Genomic DNA, 24,689 nt, shown 5'->3' with positions numbered 1-24,689 from the left:
CCTTTGGAGCTTGTCTGGATGAGCACATGGAAGAGAACAGAGTTAATTCAGCTCAGTGTCTGAGATGTGGAACTAAGGACCACTGGCAGGTCCCAGGTTAAGAACAGAGGATAGGACTGATAAGTCTTTCGACAGTGTTTAAAACAAACTCCCACATGTGGGCTGTCAAATCCCAGCAGGCAGCTGAGCTGGGAATTGCCACGTGCTGCTGCTCTTTGTTCCCTTACAGACACACCAAAACCACCACCTCACCCCAGTGTCTGTGGCTGGAGGATCCCTGCCTCCAGGTTTCCACTCTGCAGGGGACAGGCTGTGAGTGCCGAGGGGCACAGACCAGCTAGCACAGGAGTCACTGCTGAGGGGCTGCCCAGCACCTCCCCACTGGGGCTCCAGCCCCAATTCGCCCCTCTGCCCCCTGCACTGTCCCATAGCCAGTCACTGCTCAAGCAGAGTGTGATCCAGAGGGATCAAAGTCCTAGGTGTGTATGTGTACTCAAACCAAAGTGAAACAGGGAAATCAAAATCCAAAGCCTCTAAAGCCCTCTTGAGCTTTCCTGCCCACGTTTGGAGAGCTGACACAAGGGACCAATACTGTGGATGAAGTGGGAAGTACAGTGGGTCCAGCTTCATCTCCCTCCTTCTCTGAAGCCAAACAGTGCCTCTGACACCCATCTCCAAGAATACATGTTTGATGCATGGAGTGGAGAACTGCAAAGGGGTTTGGACCCAATCCACGAGCTTTCAGCCAGACCCTTCCTGATCCACATAATCCTTCATCTCCCCAGCGCATAATCAGGCTCTCCAAACACAGTGTTCTCAGGTCCCAGCCCAGAGCTTGGAGCCTCCCGAGAGGAATATGCTAAAAAAAGAAAGAAAAACATTACACTGCCAACTGAAGCGAGTGCTGAAAGGAAGGAGATGCCAGGAGCACTTAAACAAGAATCCGAGACCCAGGGACGCTGGGGTGTGTGTGTTTTCAATCCACAGATGGGAGATGTGTTCGTTGGGAAGTGACTGCCACTCACTGTTAGCTTCAGACCTTGTAGCTGATGTCCCAGCAAATGAAATGGCCATGACGAGGACATCCCTGCCTGCATTAGCACTTTCTCCTGGGATTGATGGATTAGTGCAGAACATGGTAAAATGGCATCGCTCCTCCTTTGGCTCCAAAACATGCATTTGCATCTCAAACCTACAAAGTTGGAGCTGAGCAATGTTACAAGGGCAGTCAGTCTTGTCAACAGTAAGGGGAGATTTGGGGAAAATCAAATCAAATCGGGGGTTCAGGACTCCCTTGGGTGCTGTGAGGTGTCCCACAGTACTCAGCTGGTGCACAGCATTGCTCCCATGAGAGCAGCATCCTGCAGCCCTCAGGGTATCCACTGGCACAGCCCCATCCCAGTGCCACAGCAGGGGGATGCTCCTGCTGCTCACACTGCACAATGTGCCCAGGACCAGGTTCCAGCTGGGGCTAACAGGGGAGCTCAGCATCACCTGAGCTATCCCAAATTCTGCTCTTTAAGGGTGAAGCTTCATTTATCTGGCTACAGAGGCTCACCTCCTCCAAACAACAGGCCTGCAGCTGCTCCAGGGTGCATGAAGGTGCAGGCTGGGGGGTATCACCTCCCTGGGCTCTGCAACCAGCCCCACAGGGAGGGATGAGCTCTCTAAACACAGCACAGATGCTGATTCACGGGGACATCACCCAGCACTGACGGCTCAGGCTGCTGTGGGAACATAACCTTCCACAACACATTCCAGATCTCCGCTGAAAAGCAATTACTGATGCTTTTACCTCTATGCAGAGCTGCACAAATAATGGACCCTGGTGCTGCAAGCTGCAACAGGTCAGGGAGCAGCACCCTTCTCACCCCAGGCTGCGTGCCCTGTGCTGGGTGTTTTGCCTGCAGGTTTGTGCATGCATCTGTGTGTGTCTGTGCATAGTCTGTGATTCCTCCTGGAGAAACAGTGGTGAAGTAAGGAGATTAGAGGCTGGACATGGCTGATGAACCTACTTCCCTCTCAAAAGGAGATGATTCAGCTCCCGCCCCAAACTCCAAGAGTTCAAAGCCAGCTATTTCTCAGGGAATGCTGGCTTGTGGCGGGAGGATGCCATGGAATGCCAGCCCCTCTCCCACTGCACAGGTGCTAGCCACGCTTGGCTGGCAGCAGTCACTGCCCCTGGCAAGCCCCGGCCCATCTACATAGTGAGATCCAGCTTACCGGATGCACGAAACTCCATAAAGGTGAGGAATGAGGTTTTGCTGCATTAAATCACAGCTAAGCAGAGGCTGTTCAGTCATCCCTGGTTCCCTGTGTCATCCCCTAGGTCCTGGTGTCACCAGCTAGTGACATTCCCACAGGGATCCCACTGAGTTGTGGAGAGGGAAGAAAGGCAGCAATGGGAGCAGGCTCAGCCTGTTGGAGACAATTCCTGCCCAGTGAGTGATTCTTGTCCTCCAGTGTCCAGCTCTCCCCAACAAGGGGTCCAGAGCCCCCAGAATAATTGCGTTGGGGCTGGCAGCATATTTGGGCACGGCCTGATCTTGTTAGTGTCCACGGATGCCACTTCCTTAACTACCCAAAGGCCTCAAAGCACTTTCACAGCAGCCCACATCCTCCCTTCTTGTCCATGGCACTTCCTGGGGCTCAGGATTTTCCCTGGGGGCACCCCTAACCCCCAGGGAAAGCCCCCAGAGCTGCCTAAGCCAGGGCTCTGCATTGCAACGGTGAGCAACAAGGAGCTTCAGCTCATCACTGCTTTGTCCCCATGGGCAGCAGCCCCCAGGACAGATTGCTCCTCATGTAGTCAGTGATGCTCCAAGCCATCAGCACAGAGCTGTGGCTGAGCATGAGACCCCAAGGGGCTGGTAGAGACAAGGGAGAGGCTGATGCCTGCAAGCAGGGCTGCTGTGGCCACATGCCAGCGGGCAAGCATGCACAGTGCAACAGAAAGCCTGGGAAAATCCCTCAGACAAGTAAACGAAGATGGGTGGAACCCTAATTGCACTGCTCTAATGATGAGAAAACATAAAGCAGCAGCAGGAGGAGGAAGGCAGCAGATGGACAGCACCCCGCACATCACGCTGTTGGGGATGTTCAGATGCTAGCAGCGGTTAGGAGACAGACAGTCTGTGCAATTCATGCTTGTTCCCATTATTTCCAGTACTGAAAGCTCTTGTGATTTTTCTCACATGTCCACCACTGTTTGCCACTTCCCACAACATCTCAGGGCCCACCATCAGATGACCACACAAGGATGAAACCCTTCCTCCTTTCCCCTGCTGACAAGCCTGCAGCCCTTGTGATTACAGCGCAAAACCCTGTTCCCCCAGTGACCCTGAGACTTTGGTCAGAGCTGCTACTTCAAGGTGCTGGGACCTGTAGAGCTGGCTCAGCTCCAGCGAGCTTCTGACCCCTGGAGAAGGGAAGCCAGGGAACAGAGAGGACAGGTTATTCCTGCTGCCCATTTCTACGCTCGCATTGCTGAATGCAGCGGCAGGGCAGTGCAGTGCAGTGGCAGTGCAATGTCAGCAATGCAATGCCATGCAGTAGATGCAGACAGAACAGTGCCGAGCAGCGTATCGCAGCGCAACACGCACCCTCCCACTGGCGGGGTGCGATCCCGTAGCACCTCTGCCCTGGCCCGCACGAACATGTGACCACATCACATGCCGAAGCCCTCCCACCGCCCGCAGCTCCCATCCAATGAGCGTAGGGGTGGGCCGTGAGTCCGCACGGCGATTGGTCAGAGCGGGCGTCAGTCCATGAGTGGGGCGAGGTTGAGGTTGCCTTTGCGGAGGCTGCGGGCGGCTCGGCTCGGCGTTGGAGGTTGCGGTGGGGATCGAAGCACTGAGGCCCGTGAGCACGGTGGGTGCCGGGGGATCAGGGCTGACCATGGGAGCGGGGGGTCGCGATTCAGGCTGGGTCTCACACCTCAAGGCCCGGGCGCCGCACTTCAAGACCCGGGCCCGGAGATGCTGCGGGCTCTCTACAGCCCGGGGCCGGGACCGGGCCCCCTCACAGCCGGACGGCCGCAGCACAGGCACCGCCAGGCCCTGCAGTAGGACCAGGGCCGGGTGACGCCTTCCCTGGGGCCTTGTCGGGGCGCACGGGCCAGCGCTGTGGGACCCTGGGGGTAGCTTTGCTGAAGTAACAGGAAACAAAGTTGTTCGGCAAAAGGCCTGCCCCTGTGCCGGGGATTCTCCGGAATTCCCGCCGCTTGGGGCTTTGCAGGGCTGGATACACCCAGGGCAGCAGCTGGGCAGATCTGGTGACCAAACCCTGTCCCAGAGCACTCAGCGATGAGGAGAGGCAAAGTCTGCACTAGCCCCGAGGGAAGGGGATTTGGGAATGGTGCCAACTGACGGTGGGGCCTATATGCCAGCAGGGATGGCCGGCAGGAGCCAGGACCGGAGCCTGCGGGAGGAGCTGACATGTGCCATCTGCTGCGAGCTCTTCAGCGAGCCCGTCATGCTGGACTGCATGCACCACTTCTGCAAGGCCTGCATCCAGTGCTACTGGGCGAGAGGCACCCGCGTCCCCTCCTGTCCCCAGTGCCGCCGCGAGTTCCCCAGCCGCACTTTCCGCACCCACTACCTGCTGTCGGGGCTGGTGGAGAAGGTGCGGCGCTGCGGCTCTGTGGAGCACCAGCACAGGATGCAGGTGAGTGGCATCTGCCCAGCTAGGGGAGAAGGGGCAGGTACCACATGAGCCTTATGTGGCCACCATAAGCCTGTTACTCCCTCTTCCTACAGCCAGTTCCCCTGCAAAGGAGCCCCATGCATGCCTCGCCTGCCCCGAGTTCAGTGACATCTGTGTCTCTTCCTGATTCCTTCCCTCTCCTTGTTTCCTTCCAGCTCTCTGTCCTCTGGATGCTTTCTTCTCTTGCATTTGTTCCCTCACTGCTGTGCCTGACTTCCATCGCAGCCTCGTTTCTCACATAGGGACCATGCAGCTGGGGGTGAGGGCTGCGTGCGCTGCTTGAGGGGTCAGTCCCTGCACAGGTCAGTTCACAGCACACAGAGTTTAAACTATCAACAAACAGATATCCCAGGCTGGAGTTCCCAGCCTGGGGTGATAATAAGTAATGTTATTTATTAAAAATAAATCTTTTTCGTTGTATGCACACATACATAGTTCTTAAGCCTGTACATCAGGTGCTTTTTGCTCCTTACTGTCTTTATAATTGCAGCCTTCCTCTAATGTTGGCCTCAGGACTTAGGATTGCTCCTGAATCACAGCAGAGTAGTGAATGGTCTCCTCACCTTCTTTAACTTGTTCCTGCAGAAGCACCTGGAAAATGCTTTGCAAGCTCGTCAGAAGGAGATGGAGAACTTCTTGCAGAGGAAGCATGTGACACAGGAAAATATCTGTGGCCTGATGGTAATGCCTTGTGATAACTGCTTTTTGCACAGCTCCTAGGTTAGTGTTTATAGAGGATCTGTGTATCACTTCAGCTGGGATTTTGCTCAGTTTCCTATAAAAATCTAGGTGGATAACTTCTGTAGGGATCTAAACAAGCTCCCCTGCATGTAGGCCAAAGTCCATTGCTACTGGATGTTCAGTGGAGGCTTTGAGGAGCAGCATTAAGCAGAGCCTGGACAGGGTGAGTGGTGGAAGCTGTCAGCTGAGCAGCCTCTTCTGGCCTTGCAGTGCTGCTGCTTTGGGAGAGAGTTAATTCTTGGAAGCTCTAAAATCCTCTTGTGTGTCTGAAGGGGCGGCAGCAAAGCCAAAGGAGCTGGGTCAGTGACAATGCTGGCACTGCAAAGAGCGGTGGCCTTGTTAAAAGGACTCACTGCAAAGCTCTGAGATGATATGAGGAGCCTGAGTGCTCTCTATGGGCTTGAGCAGCACCTACTTGTCACTGATCAATGAAGCAAGGACAGCTACAGGCTGTCTGCACTTCCTTCTTGAGTGACATTAAAGTATTAAAAGCCAAGGAAGAAGAGTTTAAGGAAAATTGAAGTAGCTCAGAGGTGAGATAAAACTGATGGGAGACTGTCCTCTAACTGGAGTCACTGATCCCTCTGCACTGTTTCATTACTTTTATCCCATTGCCAGACTTGGAATAGACCTTTGACATTAGTGAAGTATTAGCAAACAAGCACATGTGGCTGATGGTAGTTGCAGTGGAACAGCTGACTATGAGATGTTTCAAGAGTACGGGAGCAAATTGCTGACCTGAACAGGGAGGCCATGCCCATCATCTGCGGTTCTGGTGTGTCAGCACAAGCACCTGCTGGAGCAAAGGGAGGCTGGGGTGTTGTGTGGGCTGATGGAGCTTCAGATATAGTCTGAGGGAGATGGGTTTCCTCCTGGTAGAAAGGGATGTGCATCTCAGGAAGCACTCCCTGAGAAAATAATGAGGGCTAAGGTTGCACTTAGAGCTTAAAAGCTTGAAGATTTGGAAAATAGAAAGTCTTTGGCTGTCTCTTGTAAACAGGCAGGAAGGCAGAGCAAGCACAAGGCTGGCTGGCTGACCAAATAACTGGAAAAAAGTGACCTCTGAAAGAGCTGAATGGGATTTATCAGCCTTATCTACAGAGATTAGTTTGTGCAGCTCCCCCACCTCCATACAAACAGCAGCCCTGGGAGGTGGAGGCAGCAGAGAAAAAGAACAAGTTACCAATGTCAGCCAGCTCTGCCTGAGGCCTGGTGTGACGTGAAATAAATCCTAACCAACCTGAACAGTTGAGTCTGCAGCTCCAGGAAAGCAAAAGAGCTCCAGTCTTACACACAAGCCTGGTGGTGTGGGAGAGGACTGTGGGTGCCCACTGTGGCTGTGTGCAAGGATTTCTAGTTAAGGTGACCAAGCCATTGGTGGAATTTTTGAGCCATCCTGTGCACCTGTTTGTGTGTTTTAGCTGCCAGACTCATCTGCCTTTTCCTTCTCAGAAGGTGTCTGGGGAGCTGAACTTCAACATCCGGGCAGAGTTTGCCTGCCTTCATCAGATCCTGGAGGAAAAGGAGAGAGCTGTGCTGGCAGAGCTGGCCCAGAAGGAAGCACAGTCGCTGGCCCAGCTGCACAGGAACATGCGCGGGCTGGAGGAGGGGATATCAGTGCTGCAGAGGGACATTGAGCGCATAGAGCACACCCTGAGCAAGATGGAAGAAGTGTCGTTGCTGGAGGTGAGTGTCCTTGGCTGACACTGGCAGGAGGATGAGGGATGCTCCAACATCTGACTATGGGGTGGAGAGAGTCCTAAATGACAGAAATAGGCTGTACCTGGAAGTTGATCTCACTGGCATCCCTCCAGATTATTTGCCCAATCTCTTGGAGTCTGAAGGCTTCAGCCACAAGGGATATAGTGGTCTCTCAGATGTGGTGGGTCTCAGGAGCCTTACTCCTTCTCTGTCACCCATGTGAAATTGCCTTGGCCCCTATGCCCAGGCAGTTTCCCCCAGGATGAGGGTCCTAATAGGTTGGTTTCCTCTCTCTGCTGTGTGAAAGCCCAAGGCAGGACAAGGAGCTTATTTGTGCAGCTGCATGAATTACAGACAGTGACTGCTAATTCTCTCTGCTTCTCACTGCAGGTGGAGAGCCTGGATATCAGGTATGTGTATGGTGTGAAAGAAGCCGATACCCTTCTCAGAAGCTTACCTCTGTCCCTGGCTGAGACCACACAGGAACAGATCTTATCTCAAGCGTTTAAAGCATCAGTGAGCTGCTGGTACTGTGCGAGCTGGGGGCTGACCCCAGCATGTGTTGGATGTTCTTCTTGGGGAGCATGTGTGACAGGATGGCTGACTATGCTGGTTTGGAATGGGTGCAAGAGCAGTCCATGCTGCAGGCAGGAGCAAGGCTGTGCCGCAGTCTTTGAGTGCTTCAGCTTCTCCCTGCCCTTTCTTACCTTCTTACAGCTCACGGGGCTGCAGAACTTACCCTGAGGTTCAGGTTTGTCTGAGGCTGTGAGTAGTTGAGGGCTAGAACTGCCATAGGGGGGCATGTCCCTGTTCCCTCCCTTTCTGGGCAGAGGTTTGACTGCTGCTCTCTCTGCCCCAGGCCTTCAGTGCATGTTGAGACCCAGCCTGCTTTTGACCTGGAGCACTACAAGGACAGCCACAGCGGTCCCTTGCAGTACATCTTCTGGAGACAGATGCTGCGCTCCATCTGTCCTGGTGAGTGGATCGGTGTGAGGGATGGATGAGCTGGATGGGGGGGATGCTCTGTAGAGGGAATATGCAGCTGGTAAAATGCCATGTTGGCTGTCTCCACAGCTCCTGCCCCCCTCACCTTTGACCCTGAGTCAGCCCACCCCAACCTGATCTTCTCCAGAGACCTGACAGCGGTGACAGAGAGGAGTAAAGCTCTGCCTGTGCCCATCAACCCCCAGCGCTTCCGCCAGTGTGTCAACGTCCTGAGCTCCCAGACCTTTGACAGTGGCCGGCACTACTGGGAGGTCTGGGTGGGCAGCAAAACCAAGTGGGACCTGGGGGTGGCTGCAGAGGCTGTGGACCGGGCAGCAAAGGTCAAGCTGTGCCCGGAGAATGGCTACTGGACACTGCGCCTGCGGAACAGGACCGAGTACTGGGCCACCACCACCCCCTGGGTGCGCCTGACTCCCCGCCGGCCCCCCCGCAAAGTGGGGGTCTTCCTGGACTGCCGGGAGGGCACCGTCACCTTCTTCGATGCTGGGGACATGTCCCACCTCTTCACCTTCCACCAGGTCTCTGCAGACAGATACTGCCCCTTCTTCAGCACCTGCTTCAGCGACGGGAAGGACAACATGGAGCCCATGCGCCTCTGCCACCTGGCCCTGTGAGGAACAAGGAGGAGCTCTGGGGACACCAGCGTGGCTCCTTGCTCCTGCCAGCTGGATGCTCCCCAGGACAGGAGGCCAGTCTGCACACATGCGGGTGTTGGAGGGGCTGTTCTGGTTTCAGTTTTGGAGGAAGGAGGGGGATGAGTTTTTTCCCAGCTCCTGTCTGCCTTCTTTGTGCCATGGGCTGTGAGTGCTGTGCTGGCACTCCTTGAAGTACAGCCTTCCATGCCTGAGCATTGCACAGTTCAGTAGCCACAGCCACAGGCTGCTTGCACCTCCTGTTGCTCCATGCTTCTTACGTGTAAACCCTGTGGGGGAGGGCAGCGGTCCTCGAACACCATCAAGTGCCTTTGGACACTGAACTCCTGGATCCCAGCCGTTGGCTTCCTCTGCTCAAAGGGCTTCGTGGGGAAGGGCTATAGGCTGGCGGCAGAGGGAGCTCGGTGCACAGTGTGGAGACCCACTGCAGTCTGGGACTGTGGTGCTGCCTCCCCTCCACTCCTGCCTCCTCTCTTCCTTCACTCCCCTCTCCTCCCTTCCCTTCTCTTCCATTCCTCTCCCTTTCACTCCCCTCCACTCGGTCACTATTAAAGCTCATTGAAAAGACCCCTTTGTCTCAGGACTTGCGTGCTGGGGGGGATCTGCTGCACTGGGACGTATGGCCTGGGGATGCAGAGCAGCTCCATGGCCCCTGCTCCAGCCCTGGCTCTATCACCTGCAGCACAAGTTGGGTGGATTTGGCTGCTGCAGTTAGCGCCTGGGGGGTGCTGGCAACGTCTGCACCTTGCTCATGAGTCTGTGGAGTTGACTTGAGGTGCTGGGTTGGGCCTGAGCTGGGCTGGTGGGAGGAGGATGGAGTGCTTTGAATCATCATATTTATCCCACTCAAGTCCATTCCAGGGTCAAAGCAGAAGCCAGAGCTACCCCAGTCCTGTGCAACTGCTGGCACTGGTTGGAGCCTGCAAATGCCTCCTCTGCAGAGGCTCCACTTTCTGCGCTGTGGGAAGGGCACTTGTCAAAGCAAGTCCTTCGCTGATCCCTAGTGGGGATGGGACAGGGGCTCTATCTTCCCATGGTACCACAAGGGGCATTTCCCCATCCTATGCAGCACCACTGCAGTGTGCCAGGGCTGAGCTCTGCTGTAGTTCTGGGGTTGCCTAATGCCTGTACTGGGGCAGGAGGTGGCTGCGCTCAGCCAGAGAGGAGGATAACCCATGCAAGATGCAGGCAGATGTGCCCTCCTGTGCCCAGGGCTCTGCAGCATGGGGTGGAAGCGGGTGCAGAGGGGACCCCGTTATTGGGAAGCTGCTGCTCCATGCAGTACTGCTTGGGGGTTGGATGTGGAAGGGATATCAGGGGTTTCTGCTCCTTCCATGCTGAGCCCCTGGGCTGCACTCAACCCCCTCTCCCAGCTCCTGCATCATCTTGCTGTCCCCAGCCTCAGCTGAAATAAGAGTGGAGAAGAAAGAGCTGTTGGCTTGGAAATGCTGCTGTGAGTGGGGCTGTCATTGCAGCAAGGGCTAGGAGCCTCTGTGGGAAGGTGATGCTGGTTTGATCTCAGCAGGGAGCTGAAAACCGTCCCTACCAACCTGAAACCACAGGCAAGGGAATCTGGGCTGCATCAGGTGGGGTCTGCAGCGGGAGCAGGAGTGGATCTGCTGGGACAGGCAGGCAAAGAGCACACCCAGCTCCTGCTGCTGTGTGCTGTGGGAGCCGGCGTGGCGGCACGGGCTGCAAGCTGCTCACTGCAACGTGTGCCAGTGCCATCGCCCACCTCCTACACCTTCCCCTTGCCAAAGCAGAGCTGGAGAGCAGCGAAACCTGCTTGTCCCACATCCCTGGGCTGAGTAGGCTTTCGAAGCAGCACATCCTTCCTCCTCCTGCCGGGCTGTGTGTGGTGGCTGTGGCGTGCTGCTCCAAGGCAGAGCTGCATTTCAGGGTATAACATCCTTGCCTGGCTCTGCAGGCAGGTGTCTTGGGGCAGGCAGAGCCCCTCCACTGTGCAGCATGTACAGCAGCTCCTGTGTGCAGGGAGAACACTGCTCTGAGGTGCTGTACATGTGATTTAGCCTGGTGAGGAAGTGCTGCCTGCTGTTAAATGCTGTCTGAAGAGTGCATTTCACTGATAAACCACGGCACCATGGAGTAGAAACTGTAGGCGTGATGTGGGTGCAGTGACCGCCTGAGCCTGGCTCTGGGTTCAGGCAGGAGGGATGGGGATGGGGCAGTGGGCACCATGGAGGCGAAGCTCTCCTCTCTGCTCCAGCATCTGGACTCTGCACATCCCAAGCTGGCTCTTGCCATCTACCCCCAGGACCAGGCTGTCTTCTCCTTGCAGGTTACCCTGTCATCTTGTCCCTGGGTGTCCTCAGAGCCACCCCAGTCTGCTTTTCCCATTGCTGTCCCTGGGCCTGGGCAGCATCCAGCTCCTTGCTCTGTGTGTCTTTATCCTGTGCTTTGGGGAAGCCTCTGCTTCCTCGGGTCCTCCCCACGTGCTGGAAGGGGCTCAAGATTTTAAAATAAGATCCTTTTGTTTCCCAGGGCGGCAACAATGGAAAGGTCCCACCGGTCCCACAGGCACCCTGTGTTTGTGATGGAAAATTCCCCGTCGTCACGGGGCGAGCCCTCCCCGCTGTCCTGCCGTTAGATGGCAGCATGGACGGGCTGGTCCTGGCCGCTGCCGCCTGCACGGTGCCACATTTGCGCTGCAATGGACGCAGGATACCAAAATCCCTTGATTTGGGGAGTGCCAGAGGATCCCTCTTCCTTCAAACCCAGGGCAGAGCCTCCACTGATCTCATTCTCGGCTTTTCCAGGCAGTCATTTGACTGCTTTGTCCAGCATCTCATCAGTGTGATGTGATCCATCCCTCCATCACTGCCCACACCTCACCACCTCGCTGCTCACCTCTCAGGTGCACGATGCCCCCTGATGCTCACAGTGGTCTTCAGCATGGGTATGCTGCAGTGACAGGAAGCCCCATGGCTCCATCTCTGATCACAGCCCCCAGCAGTGGAACGGGGTCTGACTCCAAAATCTCAGCTCATCACCCTGCAGTGATGGGCAGCGCTGCCCCTTTGTGCGGTCCCTCTGTGCAGTCCCCAGTTTATCCCTGTCATCATAGCGAGTTTAAAAAGCTCTCCAGAAACTTGCAGGGGTTTGGGCACTCACCTGGGTGGGGGGGACACCGTTGCTTCCTGCTCCTTTCCTCCCCCTTTGGGATCAAGGAGGGAGGTGGTACAAGATGAGCGTGCTGAAGAGTGATGCAGTCAGTGCTCTCAGGGTTAAAAACTCAGTAACAGGGCTGGGGGGAGTCAGGTAAAACAAACTCTGTGGCTTGGAGCCCTTCCGAGAGCTCTGGGAGAGGGATGGGGTGATTTCTGCCTTGGCTTTGGCAAGGAGAGCAGAGTGCACGAGAAGTTTTCATGCCTTTTCAAAGCCACGAGCGCGTGGTTCTCATTCAGGCTCTTTCTTCGCTGTCTGCGAGCGTGTATAATTAACAACCTCCCGGGTGCAGCGTGGGGCTGTGTTAATTCATCCACTCAGCACTCCTTGGGTGCCAGGCAGCTGGGCAGGGCTGTGCCCACTGTGCCACTGCATTCCCAAATCTCTGCCGTCACAGCACATTCCCAGTCAGTTCACACCGAGACAGAGCCACTGTCACCCGTGGAGCTGCCCCATTCTGCTGCCAACGCCATGGTCGTGTGCATGGGATTTGGTGCACACCTGCCAGAGCAGGGGGTGGGGTGTGTGCCCCGTGTGATGATGCTGGGGGTCAATACAGCTGCCCCATGCTGCTGGCAGTGCACTTGGATAGACAGCATGAGTGGGGCCCCTAGTGCACCCCAAAGGAGTAGGGGTGCAAGTGTGTGCACACAGGGCATCTTTGTGTGCCCTAGAAGTGCAGGATGAGTGCAGGAGGGTGTGTGTGGATATAGGCATGAGCTGTGGGCTTCGGGGTGCATGCAGGCACGAAGGTGTGCATGCAAGTAGATGAGAGGTGTGTGTTCACATGAGGGGTGTGCACAGTAGTGTGAAAGGGTGTTTGTGTGCATTCCCTCTGGGATGAAAGCCTGGGGTGTGCACACAGATACACACAACAAAGATACAGAGAGGTATGAGTGGGATGTACAGAGGTGCACACAGGTATGCAAGGCATATGGTGGCATGGATATGCATACAGGTATTGGGGGGCTCATGGGTACATGGGGCAAGGGCGATGCACAACCATGCACACAGGTTCAGGACACACTTGTATCCAGCCTCAGCGGGATGATGCTCACCCATGCACCCAGCTGCAGGGGATGGATGGATGGATGGATGGATGGATGGATGGATGGATGGATGGATGCTCACCCATGCACCCAGCTGCAGGGGATGGATGGATGGATGGATGGATGGATGGATGGATGGATGGATGGATGGATGCTCACCCATGCACCCAACTGCAGGGGATGGATGGATGGATGGATGGATGGATGGATGGATGGATGGATGGATGGATGCTCACCCATGCACCCAGCCGCAGGGGATGGATGGATGGATGGATGGATGGATGGATGGATGGATGGATGGATGGATGCTCACCCATGCACCCAGCCGCAGGGGATGGATGGATGGATGGATGGATGGATGGATGGATGGATGGATGCTCACCCATGCACCCAGCCGCAGGGGATGGATGGATGGATGCTCACAGGTGCAGGGCTGCCCGCACCCCGATGTGCGGGGCTGCAGACACCACCGGTGCCGGTGCCCGGTGCCGCAGGTGCGGCCCCCCCTCGCCCCCGCCCTGCCGCCCCGCCCCGTCCCGCCCCGCCGCCCGCCCGGCGCCCCGCGGGCTCGGTGGAGGGCGGCGGGCGGCCCGGGCGGGCGGAGGAAAAGGAAACGGCCCCGGTGCTCCCCGCCCGCCGCCGCGCGTCGCCGTAGCTGGGGCGCGGCGGGAGCAGAGCTCGGGCGCGGGGCGCTCCGCACCGCTCCGCATCGCCCCGCACGGATCTGCCCGCGGCCCCGGAGATGAAGAGAGTTTGCACGCTGCCCCTCTGGCTCTGGCTCGGCATTGTCTCGGAGGCAGGTGAGCGCCGCGGGGCTCTGCTCTGCCCAGACCGACCGGACCGGACCAGGGCTGCCCGCTCTGCCGCCCGCCCCGCACCTGCGGGAGCGCTGGAAGGGAGGGGACCCGGCGCTGCCTGTAGCGGCTCCCACATCCCGGACGGGGATGTGCCGGGATCCAGCGCTACGTGTCCCGGCGTCTCCCAGCCCCGACGGGGACCGGCGCCGCCCGCCTCAGGGTCCCCCAGCCCGGGTGTCCCCGACGGCTGTGACCGCGTCCCCGCAGAGAGAGGATGGGACGGGACAGGACGGGAGGACGCTGCTGCCGTCCCTGCGGGTCGCGGGGTGACCGGTGGGGAGCACTCGCCGTGCCCGTGCCGCTCGGTGCGAGCAGGGGGAAGCCGCATGGGACTCCCGCAGGAGGGGTTTCTCCGGGCCGGGAGGGGAGGCTGGAGGCCGGCTCCATGCGCTGAGTATTTGGTTTTCATGTGCGGGGTCATTAATTTGTGAGCGCCGGGCAGAGTGTTGGGGAGGAGGTGGTGGTCCATGCAATGCCGTCCAGGTTGCCTCTGCTAGTGGTCAGTGGCCACTCTGGTCCACCTGAGAAGTCACCCAAAGCAGATCCTGGTGAAGTGCTTTTCCTTCCCATAGCGCTTCTGGGGTAAAAGGCTGTTGGGCAGTGAATCAAGCCCCCTGGCCACAGCTTGGGTCATATGGATGTGGGACCGCGGCAGAGATGGGGCTGCAGTGCCTGTCCAGAGAGCAGAGACCGTAGGGCAGAGCAGAGCTGTGTGGGTGCTGCCAGGGCAGCAGAGATGGGGCACCAGCCCCACCAGCTTCCCCTCGGGGAAGCTCCTGCTAACGCAAGTAGAGCATTTGCCACCTGTATCAGAGCAAGGTGGACAGAAAGTTGGTGATGCTGGAAGCTTGTGATGTGGGGAGGTGAATTTGGGGAGCATAAACAGAATTCTCTGTAGCCTCAGCTCAGTGATTCAGTCACTGGTGGCATTTGCTGCCATCACTGAAGTGAGCTCACGGGAGGGCTGCAGGTCTGACCGCAGAGATGCGGCATGGACACCATCACCGGCAGCAGCACCATCAACCTGCTCTGCCCAAAATGCTGCTGATGGCTCTGGTGCCACCAGGCTGAAGGACCCACCAGGCTGCTGGAGCTTGGGGGAGCTCTGGGAGGCAGGGGAGGAAGGGACCTGCTGCTGGTGGCATCGTGGCAGGAGCTCTCTTGTTAGCAATTTGTAAAGCATCGCGTAGCTGCTCTCGGGTTCTTTCATCCCCCAGAGGTGCGGGGCTGGGGGAGGCTCTGGCCAGCGCGGCTGCGTGATGTGTGGGGCCTCCTCAGCACAGAGCTTTGAAGCTCTCCGGCGTTGCCTGATTAGTGCAGCGACGACGGGAGATGTGGAGCTGAACCAGGGGATTGTACTCTGGGGATTTGCTTCCTCTCCTGTTCTACCTGAGACCAATTTGTCAGTGCATAAAGGACACACAAATTCCTCGTTAGCAGTAATGTCAACTGGTGAAAATATTGGCTTGCCTGGGAAGCAGGGATTAGGGTGTGAGACTGTTCTACCTGGGAAGGGTGAAATATTCATCTCAGCATCATGATAACTCTGTCCTGGCCCTTCATCCTGCTTGTTCCTCCACCCTGGTACCTGGTTAAATGGGCCAGGGCTAGGAGGGGATGCTATGTGTAAGAGCCCACAGTCTCTCCCTACATCCCGCCTCCACAGTGCTTCAAGGATGGAGAGGAACTGGGAGCGTGTGCTCCCTGCAGAGCAGCGCTGACCACCCCACTGCCAAATAATCCCATGGTGGGCTCTGGCTTGCTGCTTTCAAGAGCATGTGCCCTCAGTGTGAGGGAAGGGCCTGTGCTTGTGTAGGACCTGAGCCGACTAGGTTGGCTGCTGCTGCCTGCCCTCCTTTAAGGTCACACAGACCTTCCCGACTGGGTGCTTCGACAGCCCCGCACTGACCGTGCCAGCAGCAACATTTTCCTTTGCAGCTGGGATTTGAAGCAGTTGCTTTATTGCAAGTAATAAACACGGCCCATTTCAGCAACACCCCCGAGTGCACAGCAAACCCCGCTCTGGCTTAACCCAGTTCGTTGTTAGTGATGAAGCAGAGCCAGGGCCTCCAAGGAGGAGGTGGGTAATGGAAGGGGTGCAGCCCTTGGTCCCCGGGGAGGGGGCAGCCATGGCCCTTGTGCCCCACTGTCTGCTTAGGAATGGTTTTGGATGAATGGGCTGCAACTGCTGCCCTGGGATCTGGCCGGGGCACACAGCCCCGCGGCTCACTGCCTGCACAAACAGCTTGCTGCTGAGCTCAGTGTGACGTCAGGTTGGGGTGACGCTCCCCCAGCAGCACCATGTCCCCAGCCAACACAGGCAGGGTGCGAAGGGGCTTCCTCCAGCATATCCCACCCCACTCCGCTGCCCCTCTCCCATGGGCTCGCTCCACACGGATCGCAGTCCCTAGGGTGTCTCTTGGCCCCACGTTGATGTGGGTTTTGCCAGGGCTGGCGTGGGAAGAGCAGGTGCTCCCAGCCGGCAGGGAGGGAACAGGCTGTTCCCAGTGTCCCAGGGCAGTTCCTGGGGAGGGAAAGGGAGAGCAGGATCCCATGGGAACGGCAGCATGGCCAGGCAGCAGTTTCCCGATGATGCACAGGGCATCTGCAGTGCTCAAGAGGCTGCTTTGCAGAGCAGGAGGGGGCTTTTGATGGGTGCCCCAGTCTGCCCATCTCTCAGCAGGTTTGGGAAGCAATGTGAGCCCTGGAGATAGCACCCATCTCACCCACCTTCTCCCCAGCCACTCGAGCTGGTCCAGCACACGCATCTCCAAATGAACATGGTGTCTTTGTGTTCAGCATGCTGGCCTGAAACAGCCCCAAGCAATGGGGACAAGCTGGGGGTGACCCCCTCACCCCCATTTTGGGGGGTCTGTATGTTGGGGCTCCCCACTGGTGGGGAGAAGCTGCAACAAGCCTGAAGCACTGGGGAGCCTGGGGGAGTCCTGTAGGTGTGGGGAGCAGCAGAAAGTCCTGTGATGGCTGAACCCCGCTGCGCTGCCCATGGAGGGTGGGGAGCTGGAGCGGAGCAGCTGTGGTTGTGGTGGCTTCCGTGTGAGGAATGACGAAACGTCACAGGGCTCTTCCGCTGGGAAAGACGGGCCGGGGCATTGCGACACAGGGCTGCACAATCACTGCTTGCCTGGAGAAGGCTGTTCCTGGTGTGTCCCTGTGCTGGGAGGATGCGGAGCGCGGTAGGGGCCGGTGGCTTGTTGTGGAGCTTGTCGCCAAGGGGCCTTGTGGGTGTCAGATGTTTGCCTGGGATCATGCATGGAAAATACATGGTTTTGCCAGGAAAAGGTCCACAGGTGGCTGGTTAAAGCTGAAAGGCCCCTTTCCCACCCAGGCTGTGAGCCAGAGGCACCAGTGCTGTGCTTCACCTTGACTTGCCCCTCTGCAGGTACCTCCTGCAGATCTCCACCAGGGCAAGGGGCAGCAGGGAGCCAGGCGCAGAGTCCCAGAGGGTCCCACGCCAGCTGGGTGCTATGGGGGGACTGCGACTGCCCAGTGCATGCCAGTGTCTGCTGGGGTGACCAGAGCTGGAATTGTCTTGTGTCCTTCATTAGGAAAAGAAATATCGCTGCAGCTGCACTGGCACCTAGTGCCTGGTTAAATTAATTCCAGGGGGTTTATTGCCTCTGGCCATCCCAGATCTTTGTTTCTTGTTTCACGTTGTTAAAAGAGAGGGTTAGAGGGATCCCAGGGGGGCTTTTTTCTCTCCGGCCAAGCTGTTTTTGGTACACAGTATTATTGCCCATCTGCGGTGCCTCATTGTTAATCCAGAATAGTGGAAGTGGAGATGGCCTGCGGTCAAGTGGGAGAGGAGGCACGAGCTGCGGGCAAATCACTGCATCTCTAGGTGCAAGTTCAGCATGAGGAGGGTGAAAACCTGGCCCCGTGGCAGCTGGTGCTGAAACTCCCACTGAGTTTTATAAGCTGAGGATATTAAGCAGGGAGTCTCTCCTGGAGTCGTTTCCCTGCTGAGGTAGCAGAAACAGGTCTGAGCCATGACTTGTATTTCACCTTGCAACTTCTCCCACGTGTGAATTGTTTTTCTTGCTGCGTTTCTGCCCCCTCCCTCCAGGGCGAGGATCTCCAGGGCAGGTTTTGCAGGCCCAGCCTGGAGGTGCCATGGGATGGATGTCAGGTGCTAATGAGGCAGGATCGGTTTAGGGGGTCAGGAAAAGACTCCAAAGTGGAGGAACGCAGAGAACACGAGCACGCAGAGAACACACCACCACAGGTGACAGGGAAAGGCAAGTGCTGTGGTCTCCCTGACTTTGAGCACTGCTGCTGCTCCCCTGCTCTGCTTCTGTGCAGTGAAAGGCAGCAGGGACCACAGGGCTGTCCCCAGGAAGGACCATGAGAAAGGGCTCAGTGGATTGCAGATTGTCCTGGTCCCTCTTACTGATGGGCCCTGGGGTGAGCAGAGAGGAAGACGAGATGTGATTTTCCCTGTCTGCAGCAATCAGAACAGAGTCAGTTACAACTCCTGGTAGAGCCTGGAAAACCCCAGTTTAGTTTAGAGGGAATAGGCAAGAGAATAAGTTCAACCCTGCTTCTGGTCTCAGTGCATGCATAGAGGAAAGTGATCTGAATAGCTCAATAATGCTTTTGGGACCCACTGGTGCCATGCAAGGTGTAGCCACCCACCTGTGTGCAGCCCTTGGAGGGGTTAAGCCTTCTCCTGGACATAGCTCCAGTTGGAAAATGCTAGCCAGTGTGCTGAGTCCACCCATCTTGATCTGTGGTGTGAGCGCTGGTGATGCAGCACCTGTGCAGCATCCCATCTCAGCACCCGTACAGCATCCCACCATGGCCACACTGCACAGCATGGTGCAGCCACCCGCCCGGGCAGGCTCCAGGGGCCAGGGCATCCCTCTGGGAAGGGTTAATCGAAGAGGAGCAGTGCCGATGCCAGGCTGGATGTCCAGGTTCTCCCTTGGCGGAGGTCAGTGGTGGTTCATGGGAAAGGAAAAATTGGCAGCTGGGCCGGATGTCCCTGCATTTCCCCTCTTCCTGCAGCCGCCTGAACGACGTTCCTTATTTAGCTTTCCTGACGGACAGGAGGAATCTGACGGCGGAAACTGTCACTGCCTGATAACAGCTCAGGGACCCCTTTATGATGGGCGGCACGGCAGGGAACAGGGCAGCATTCCTCCTCACTGGAGGGGAGAAGCCAGGTAGCTGGGGCTGCCCTTTGCTCCAGGGTTTTGGGGGTGTCTGTGGGTAGGGAGGGAAGGGCACTCACAGCCCTTCCCTCTGTGCTGGTTTGCGTACGGACCCCCTCAGTGCTATTTAAAAGACTTTCAAGGCCAAGAAATGATGAATATATATCACATTGGCACTTCTTTTTGGTGAGGCATTTGAGCTGGTGAAAGGGCCATGGATGTTAAGAAGGGAGGCATGGAGAAAAGCCACCCTGCTGATGTCTGAGACCAGGTGAGGCTTTCTTTCCATTCACTGACAATGAGGATGTGAAGGGCAGCCAAGGCTGGGTTGCTTCAGTGGGAGCTGGGAATGATGACCAGCGCCAGGAGTACATCAGTACTGGGACTGGCTGCCATACAAGAGTGCTCTGACCAAGTAGATAAACACTGCAAAGAAGATGTTACTGCATGTTTTATTGTCCCCAGCTATCTCTCCACAGAAGCTGGCATCTTGTTAGCGTCTGAGCCATTCTCTGCTATATGCCCGTGGTGACCAGCCTCAAAAACCACAAAAGGTCCTGAAATACAGCCTGTATTTCAATGTATCCATTGATTTTTATCTTGCTTCTGTAGAGGCCACCAGGCTGCTTCCATACCAAGAGCATTGTTTCCATGGCAATTAATGTATTTAAAAAGGGCAGAATGTACAGCAAGACTGTACTTTTTAAAGAGCAAGCCCTGAGCAAGGCAGCTCTTGCTGTTGGACTGGACCTTGGACTCTCAGTCCGTGCAATGCACAGGTTGGCATCGCAGGGCATGGTGGTACAGGGCTCACACAGACCTGTGAGACTACAGCCTGGAACCCTGAGGTCGCCAGCCCTCTGCTGCTCAGAGAGTGTTGTGTTCCTGGGAGCTGGATGCTCCAAGGTCTGTGTCTGACCATTTCAGTTTTAGCTGAGCATCTTCCTTCAAGACCTCAAATCTCAGCAGGAACTCACAAGAGTTGTTTCTGTGCTCTCTGAGCAATCCATTACATGACCAGGTCACCTACCTGAGCATCCGTGAGTTGCAGGATTGAGGTTTAGGTCCTCAGACTATGCTGGTACCTCAGGACTAAATGCTTCTCATTTCAGCCAAGTTCAGATTCCTTTTGTTTGCTTTCCATCATCAAGCAACAGAGGAGCTCCACGTGGAGGGAATTGCTGCATCAGTCCATTTGTGGTTATTTATTGCTCTGTCGGTGCCACAGGTGTGTGCAAGGCTGGTAGACATGGGAAGGAAGCAGGGACTCCTGCCTCCTGCCCTGAACCCAGTGCACATTTCAGATGTGCTGGGGATGAGGTAGGTACCCACAGGGGATAACAGGGGTTTGCATCCTCTTGGCTATTCTGGGGCAGAGAAAGCAGCAAGATTCATACTGCCAGTTGCTTGAAATTGTATTTATTTCTTATGGCATCACTTCCTAGCATGATGCATAGTTGCCATTGCAGCGAGATGAGTTAACTTCCTGATATACCTTCCTGGGCAGGAGTCATCTCACCCAGTCCCATCACATAAAACTTCAGTGTACAACCTAAGGCACTTGCTCTACAGTCAGTATGAGGGAGGAAAGCTCTTTTAGAGGTGCCCCATCCCATCTTTAAAGAGGTGTTGAAGGAATTGCTTTGGGGAGGTGATAGCTGAAGCTGCTCCCAGCCTGTATGGTGTCCCCACATCTGCATGTCCCCAGGACCAGCCTCTACCAGGTTGCATTTCTCCCCATGATCCATCCTCTTCTTCACTGACTGCCCTGGCTCTCTCCACCGCAGCTTGCAGCTCCACGAGGGGACAGGCATGGACTGGTGGAGGGTAAAATGAAAGAGCAGCATCAACCAAAACAACCAATGGCCCCAGCCTCTGGAGATGTAGGAGGAGGAGGCTGTAAGGTACCGGGATCATGTGGAGTGAGCGGTAGACAAAGGAAGGAAGTTTTTATAACTGGGCCAAATCCTGAACTCCTTCAGTTGTATTTAGGCCAATGCTCCAATGACTGCAGTGGAGACTGGACTGAGTAAAGAGAGAAGAAAGGGCTTCAGGATCTGGCTCCTGGGTAATTGTGTCACATGGGAAGCTTATAAGGAATTTGCAAGCTCACGATGGCTTTGCTGAGCAGCCAGTGTGCTAGCAGTGCCCATGGCAGCCAGGCTCCTGCCTGGGTCACTGTCCCCTGCCTCTCTGGGGACACGAAGCACCCATCCTCTGGTGGGTTCACACTTCAGCCGCAGGCAGGGCTTCACGGGGGTCAGCAGGTCCTATGGAGCCCAGCTGGATGGTGGCTCCACAGGTCTGTGAGGGTCTGCCTGCACATTCATGAGGCCCAGGGCCCTCCATCAGCTTCCTGAGATTCGGAGGCACTTGGGGTCTCCATGCAGCAGGGAAATCTGTTAAAGGTTTACTGTTTTCATGTGTTCTCCCCTAAAAGAAACTACAGAAAGCTGTGTAGCAGAGTCTGGAAAACCCTCCATCTGTTTCCCTGCATGCGGAAGGTTCTGGTTTGCTGGGAGAAGCGTGTATGTATCGGCACAGACACACTCACCTGTGCTGACAGTGAGGTTCAACTCCGTGCTTGGCTCTCCATTGTGACTTCTTTCCCCCATTTCTGAAATACTGGCATCTGCTGAGATGGATGTTAGATACAGTGACCTAAAAGAATAAATACTGGCAGAAGTGAGGGTCAAGTCAGCAGTTTCCATGGATGACAGTAAATCTTGATATTTACTAAGGCAAGAAGGTTGGGCACGAATGTGGTTTATACTCAGATTTGGAACTGCCAGTTCAGAGCGATGGCAGCAGCAAAACTGCATCCAGGAGAGGTGACGGCATCCAGCACCCACAGAAATCCATCACTTATGTGTTGGGTTATTCTAGCCTGAGCAGAGTCCCCAGTGAGGTGTAAGCTGATCTAAGTGACCATCATCCCTTCACCACGCTGCAGTGCTCGGCCCTTGGGAAGCAAAGGGCAGAAGTTTAATGGTGTGTCCCAAAAGCGTGGTGGATGGCTGCAATGTGGGATGCTCCCATGGGAGATGCGTTCACCCTGAGAAAACGCCGGTGCTGCTAGGCAGGCAGTGCATGGTCCTTGCGCTGGGATGAAGCATGGGGAAAGCAGCCACCTTGCCTGCAAGTGGGGCTACCTAGCGATGCCTTTGTAAAGCGATTCAACTGTTGTAGCGTGCATCTGGGCCTGATGACTCCTCATTTGGTTTGTTGGCTGTTGCCAGGCTATCAGACTTGGCAGGTCCTGGGCTGCTGTCTCTGAGTGCTGGTGCTGGGATGGGATCTTCATCTCCCCTCTGTGCCATGACATCTCAGTGTGCAGGTGAAAGGGAGCCACAGCATACCCCATACCACGCTGTTCTGGGCAAACGGGCTCAGACACAATATATGTCCTGTTGGGTGACAGCATCCACCACATTTGCTTGCTCACATGCTACAAGGACTAATGGAGGCAACCAGAAGGCACGGGAGGTAGCTTGCTGTCCCCAGTTTGCACACAAGAGGATGGGCAAACCTCCTGTGTTGCAGGGAGGCAGGAACTTTTCCAATGACATCAGCCACACCACAACTGCACCCAGCCCAAGGTGGGATGCTGCTGCCGTGGTGCCTGCGTTGCCCAACACTGCCCCTCCACAATGCTTGGTATTTCACAATATTTATGGCTGCTCTTCACCCTTGGCTGCTTAGACAAATAAAGCCTAATGCAGCCTGAGGTACTTAATCCCTGGCTCTCCAGCCTCCCAGCAATAACAAGGGCTGGGTGGCATTTCAAAGAATGCTCTGGGGAAGAGGGGGAGCGCTGGGGTCTATTTTTTATATGGCAGTGGAAATACAAGCCTGCATTCATTGAAGATAAGCAGCGCTGGCCAGGCAGAGCTCCTGCTCTGAGGTTATAGTGCTGATGGAAGGCAGGAGACTCCGCACAGCGCTGGCCCCACAGTAACCTTTGCCAGAAGAAAAACACTTCTCAATACAATAGTAGATTTAAAAAAAGAAGAAAAATAAACAGGGCCCCATGTGAACTTCGGAAACCTGTGCTGGCGTGAGGAGAGATGCGCTGCCGAAATGGCCTGAACAGCACCTGGAAAGGCTCTGGCACCCAGACCCACATTGCTGGGAATGGGAAAGGGCCCGTGTGTGTCCTCAGCCCCTTGGTCCAGTGTGGTGCCAAAACAGCCCTGCTGCCAAACAGCTTCTCCTGCCTTTGTGGTCCAAGCCAATGTCTTCCCTTCGTTCACGCCTTGGCTTTCCCAAGGAAGGCCATCCCCAGCCTCACCCCACGGCTCTGAGCGCAGAGTACCTTGTGGTGACCAAAAAGGGACAGCCAAGGAAGTGGCGTGTTGTCTCTTTAGCACAATTTCCCTGTTAGTGCTTGTGCTCCTTTGGTGGAAGTCATTAGCATGTGTAAACGCTTCCTTCCCATTGCGTCTGCTTGCGTGCTCTCCCCACTGAGCTGCGTGGCAAGGGAAGCACCTTTGAATGGGAAAACAACAGCCAGGCTCCGAGCGTTAACAAGAGTAACGGGGTGTTTATGGAACTTGGTAACCCTCTTGTAAGCTATTTTTAAATGGCAGCATAATGTGTTTTAGCTAAACTGGCCTCCAAATAGCACCAGAGTCCAACGCTGCCATTTAGGCTGGGTGTTTCATCGTAGGAACTGTGCTGTGATAGTGTGACATTTCCAACTCAGCCTTTCTTGGAAGGGAATTAAATGAGTTTCATAGCTGCGTGAGGGGTGTTATGTGGAGGTGGAGAGAGAAATCTGTGCAGATGTTAAACAGCCAGCTAATCTCAAGTGACGCGAATGCCCTGATACACTTTGGCTCTCGGAGATGATGATTATCATCTCCTGCTGCAGCGGGTCCTGGCTTGTGGTCACAGCTCTGTGCCAAGAGAAATGGAGAGCGTGTGCATTGAAGTTGCCATCACTGCCCTGGACAGCCCTGTGGGGCTGGCTCTCCTCCCGTTGCCCCAAGTCTCTCCATCTTCAAGTCTTTCTGCCCATTAGGAAGCAGATAGGATCGCTGGCCTAGGGGTGAGGAGCAACCAGCAAAGCCCTATGTGGGGGGAGAGCTTTGCTGTGCTCTCTGGAGTCCTCCCCTCTTGAGGACCCTGTAAAGAGCAGAGTAAGATTTGTATTAACACATTAGGGGAGGCTCTGGGTTTGGCCAGCTCCGGCTGCTTTCAAGCATGGCACAGAGCCGAGCTATGCAGTGTTTCCAGGAGCACTGAAATTTCTTATCTCCTGTGTTGCTGTAGGTGCATTTACCCCAGGGAATTGCGCCTCCTGTCCTGCCTGCGCGGGTGCCAGGAGGGCTCTTAGATCTGCAGCGAGCGCTCAGAGCTCTCCCAGCAGCCCTCTCTGACCTCGTACCTGAGGCTTCCTTCCTCTGCCGCTACCTCTGATGACTAATTCTGCTTTGAAGAGCGTGTGCCTGTGATCTTCCTGCCTCTCCTCGTGCCCACCCCGACGGAGGCAGCAGAAGGGGTCGTGCAGATGCGCACGTGCGGCCGTGCATGCGGGAAGCTGTGCTGGGGAAGGGGGGGGTTCGTGCTCTCCTGCTCCCCATGATCATGCCCGTGACCACTCTTCACTTTGCTTTTTTA

The 24,689-nt window shown here is 55.9% G+C and overlaps 2 protein-coding genes across 2 annotated transcripts in view; both read left to right on the top strand.

Moving 5' to 3' along the window:
* Positions 1–3,780: 3,780 nt before the first annotated feature.
* LOC308226101 (zinc-binding protein A33-like) lies at positions 3,781–9,316 on the top strand. The gene is made up of 7 exons (XM_080627505.1): positions 3,781–3,870; positions 4,391–4,665; positions 5,290–5,385; positions 6,898–7,131; positions 7,537–7,556; positions 8,006–8,121; positions 8,221–9,316. Exons 2-7 carry the CDS (start codon positions 4,393–4,395, stop codon positions 8,763–8,765), a joined length of 1,284 nt encoding a protein of 427 aa, XP_080483631.1. The 5' UTR covers positions 3,781–3,870; positions 4,391–4,392; the 3' UTR covers positions 8,766–9,316.
* A 4,465-nt stretch (positions 9,317–13,781) lies between these two features.
* The window catches only part of FLT4 (fms related receptor tyrosine kinase 4), a gene marked incomplete at both ends in the record, with an annotated part of 52,312 nt that continues 41,404 nt past the window's right edge, over positions 13,782–24,689 (top strand). The window contains one exon of the mRNA XM_080627270.1: positions 13,782–13,839. Within this exon, the coding sequence (XP_080483396.1) occupies positions 13,782–13,839 (58 nt within the window). The remainder of the gene's footprint in view (positions 13,840–24,689) is intronic.

The sequence above is a fragment of the Psittacula echo genome, assembly GCF_963264785.1.
Source record: "Psittacula echo genome assembly, chromosome: 11".
Lineage (NCBI taxonomy): Eukaryota > Metazoa > Chordata > Aves > Psittaciformes > Psittacidae > Psittacula > Psittacula echo.
The sequence above is the reverse complement of the archived record's forward strand: the minus strand, read 5'-3'. Positions and strand labels throughout refer to the sequence as shown.

Bases quoted from the DNA above. Each gene is read 5' to 3' on its own strand.
- LOC308226101 (XM_080627505.1), top strand. From the start codon at position 4,393: ATGGCCGGCAGGAGCCAGGACCGGAGCCTGCGGGAGGAGCTGACATGT. The intron at 4,666-5,289 runs GTGAGTGGCATC...TTGTTCCTGCAG, and splicing joins AGCACCAGCACAGGATGCAG to AAGCACCTGGAAAATGCTTT. The intron at 5,386-6,897 runs GTAATGCCTTGT...TTTCCTTCTCAG, and splicing joins AAAATATCTGTGGCCTGATG to AAGGTGTCTGGGGAGCTGAA.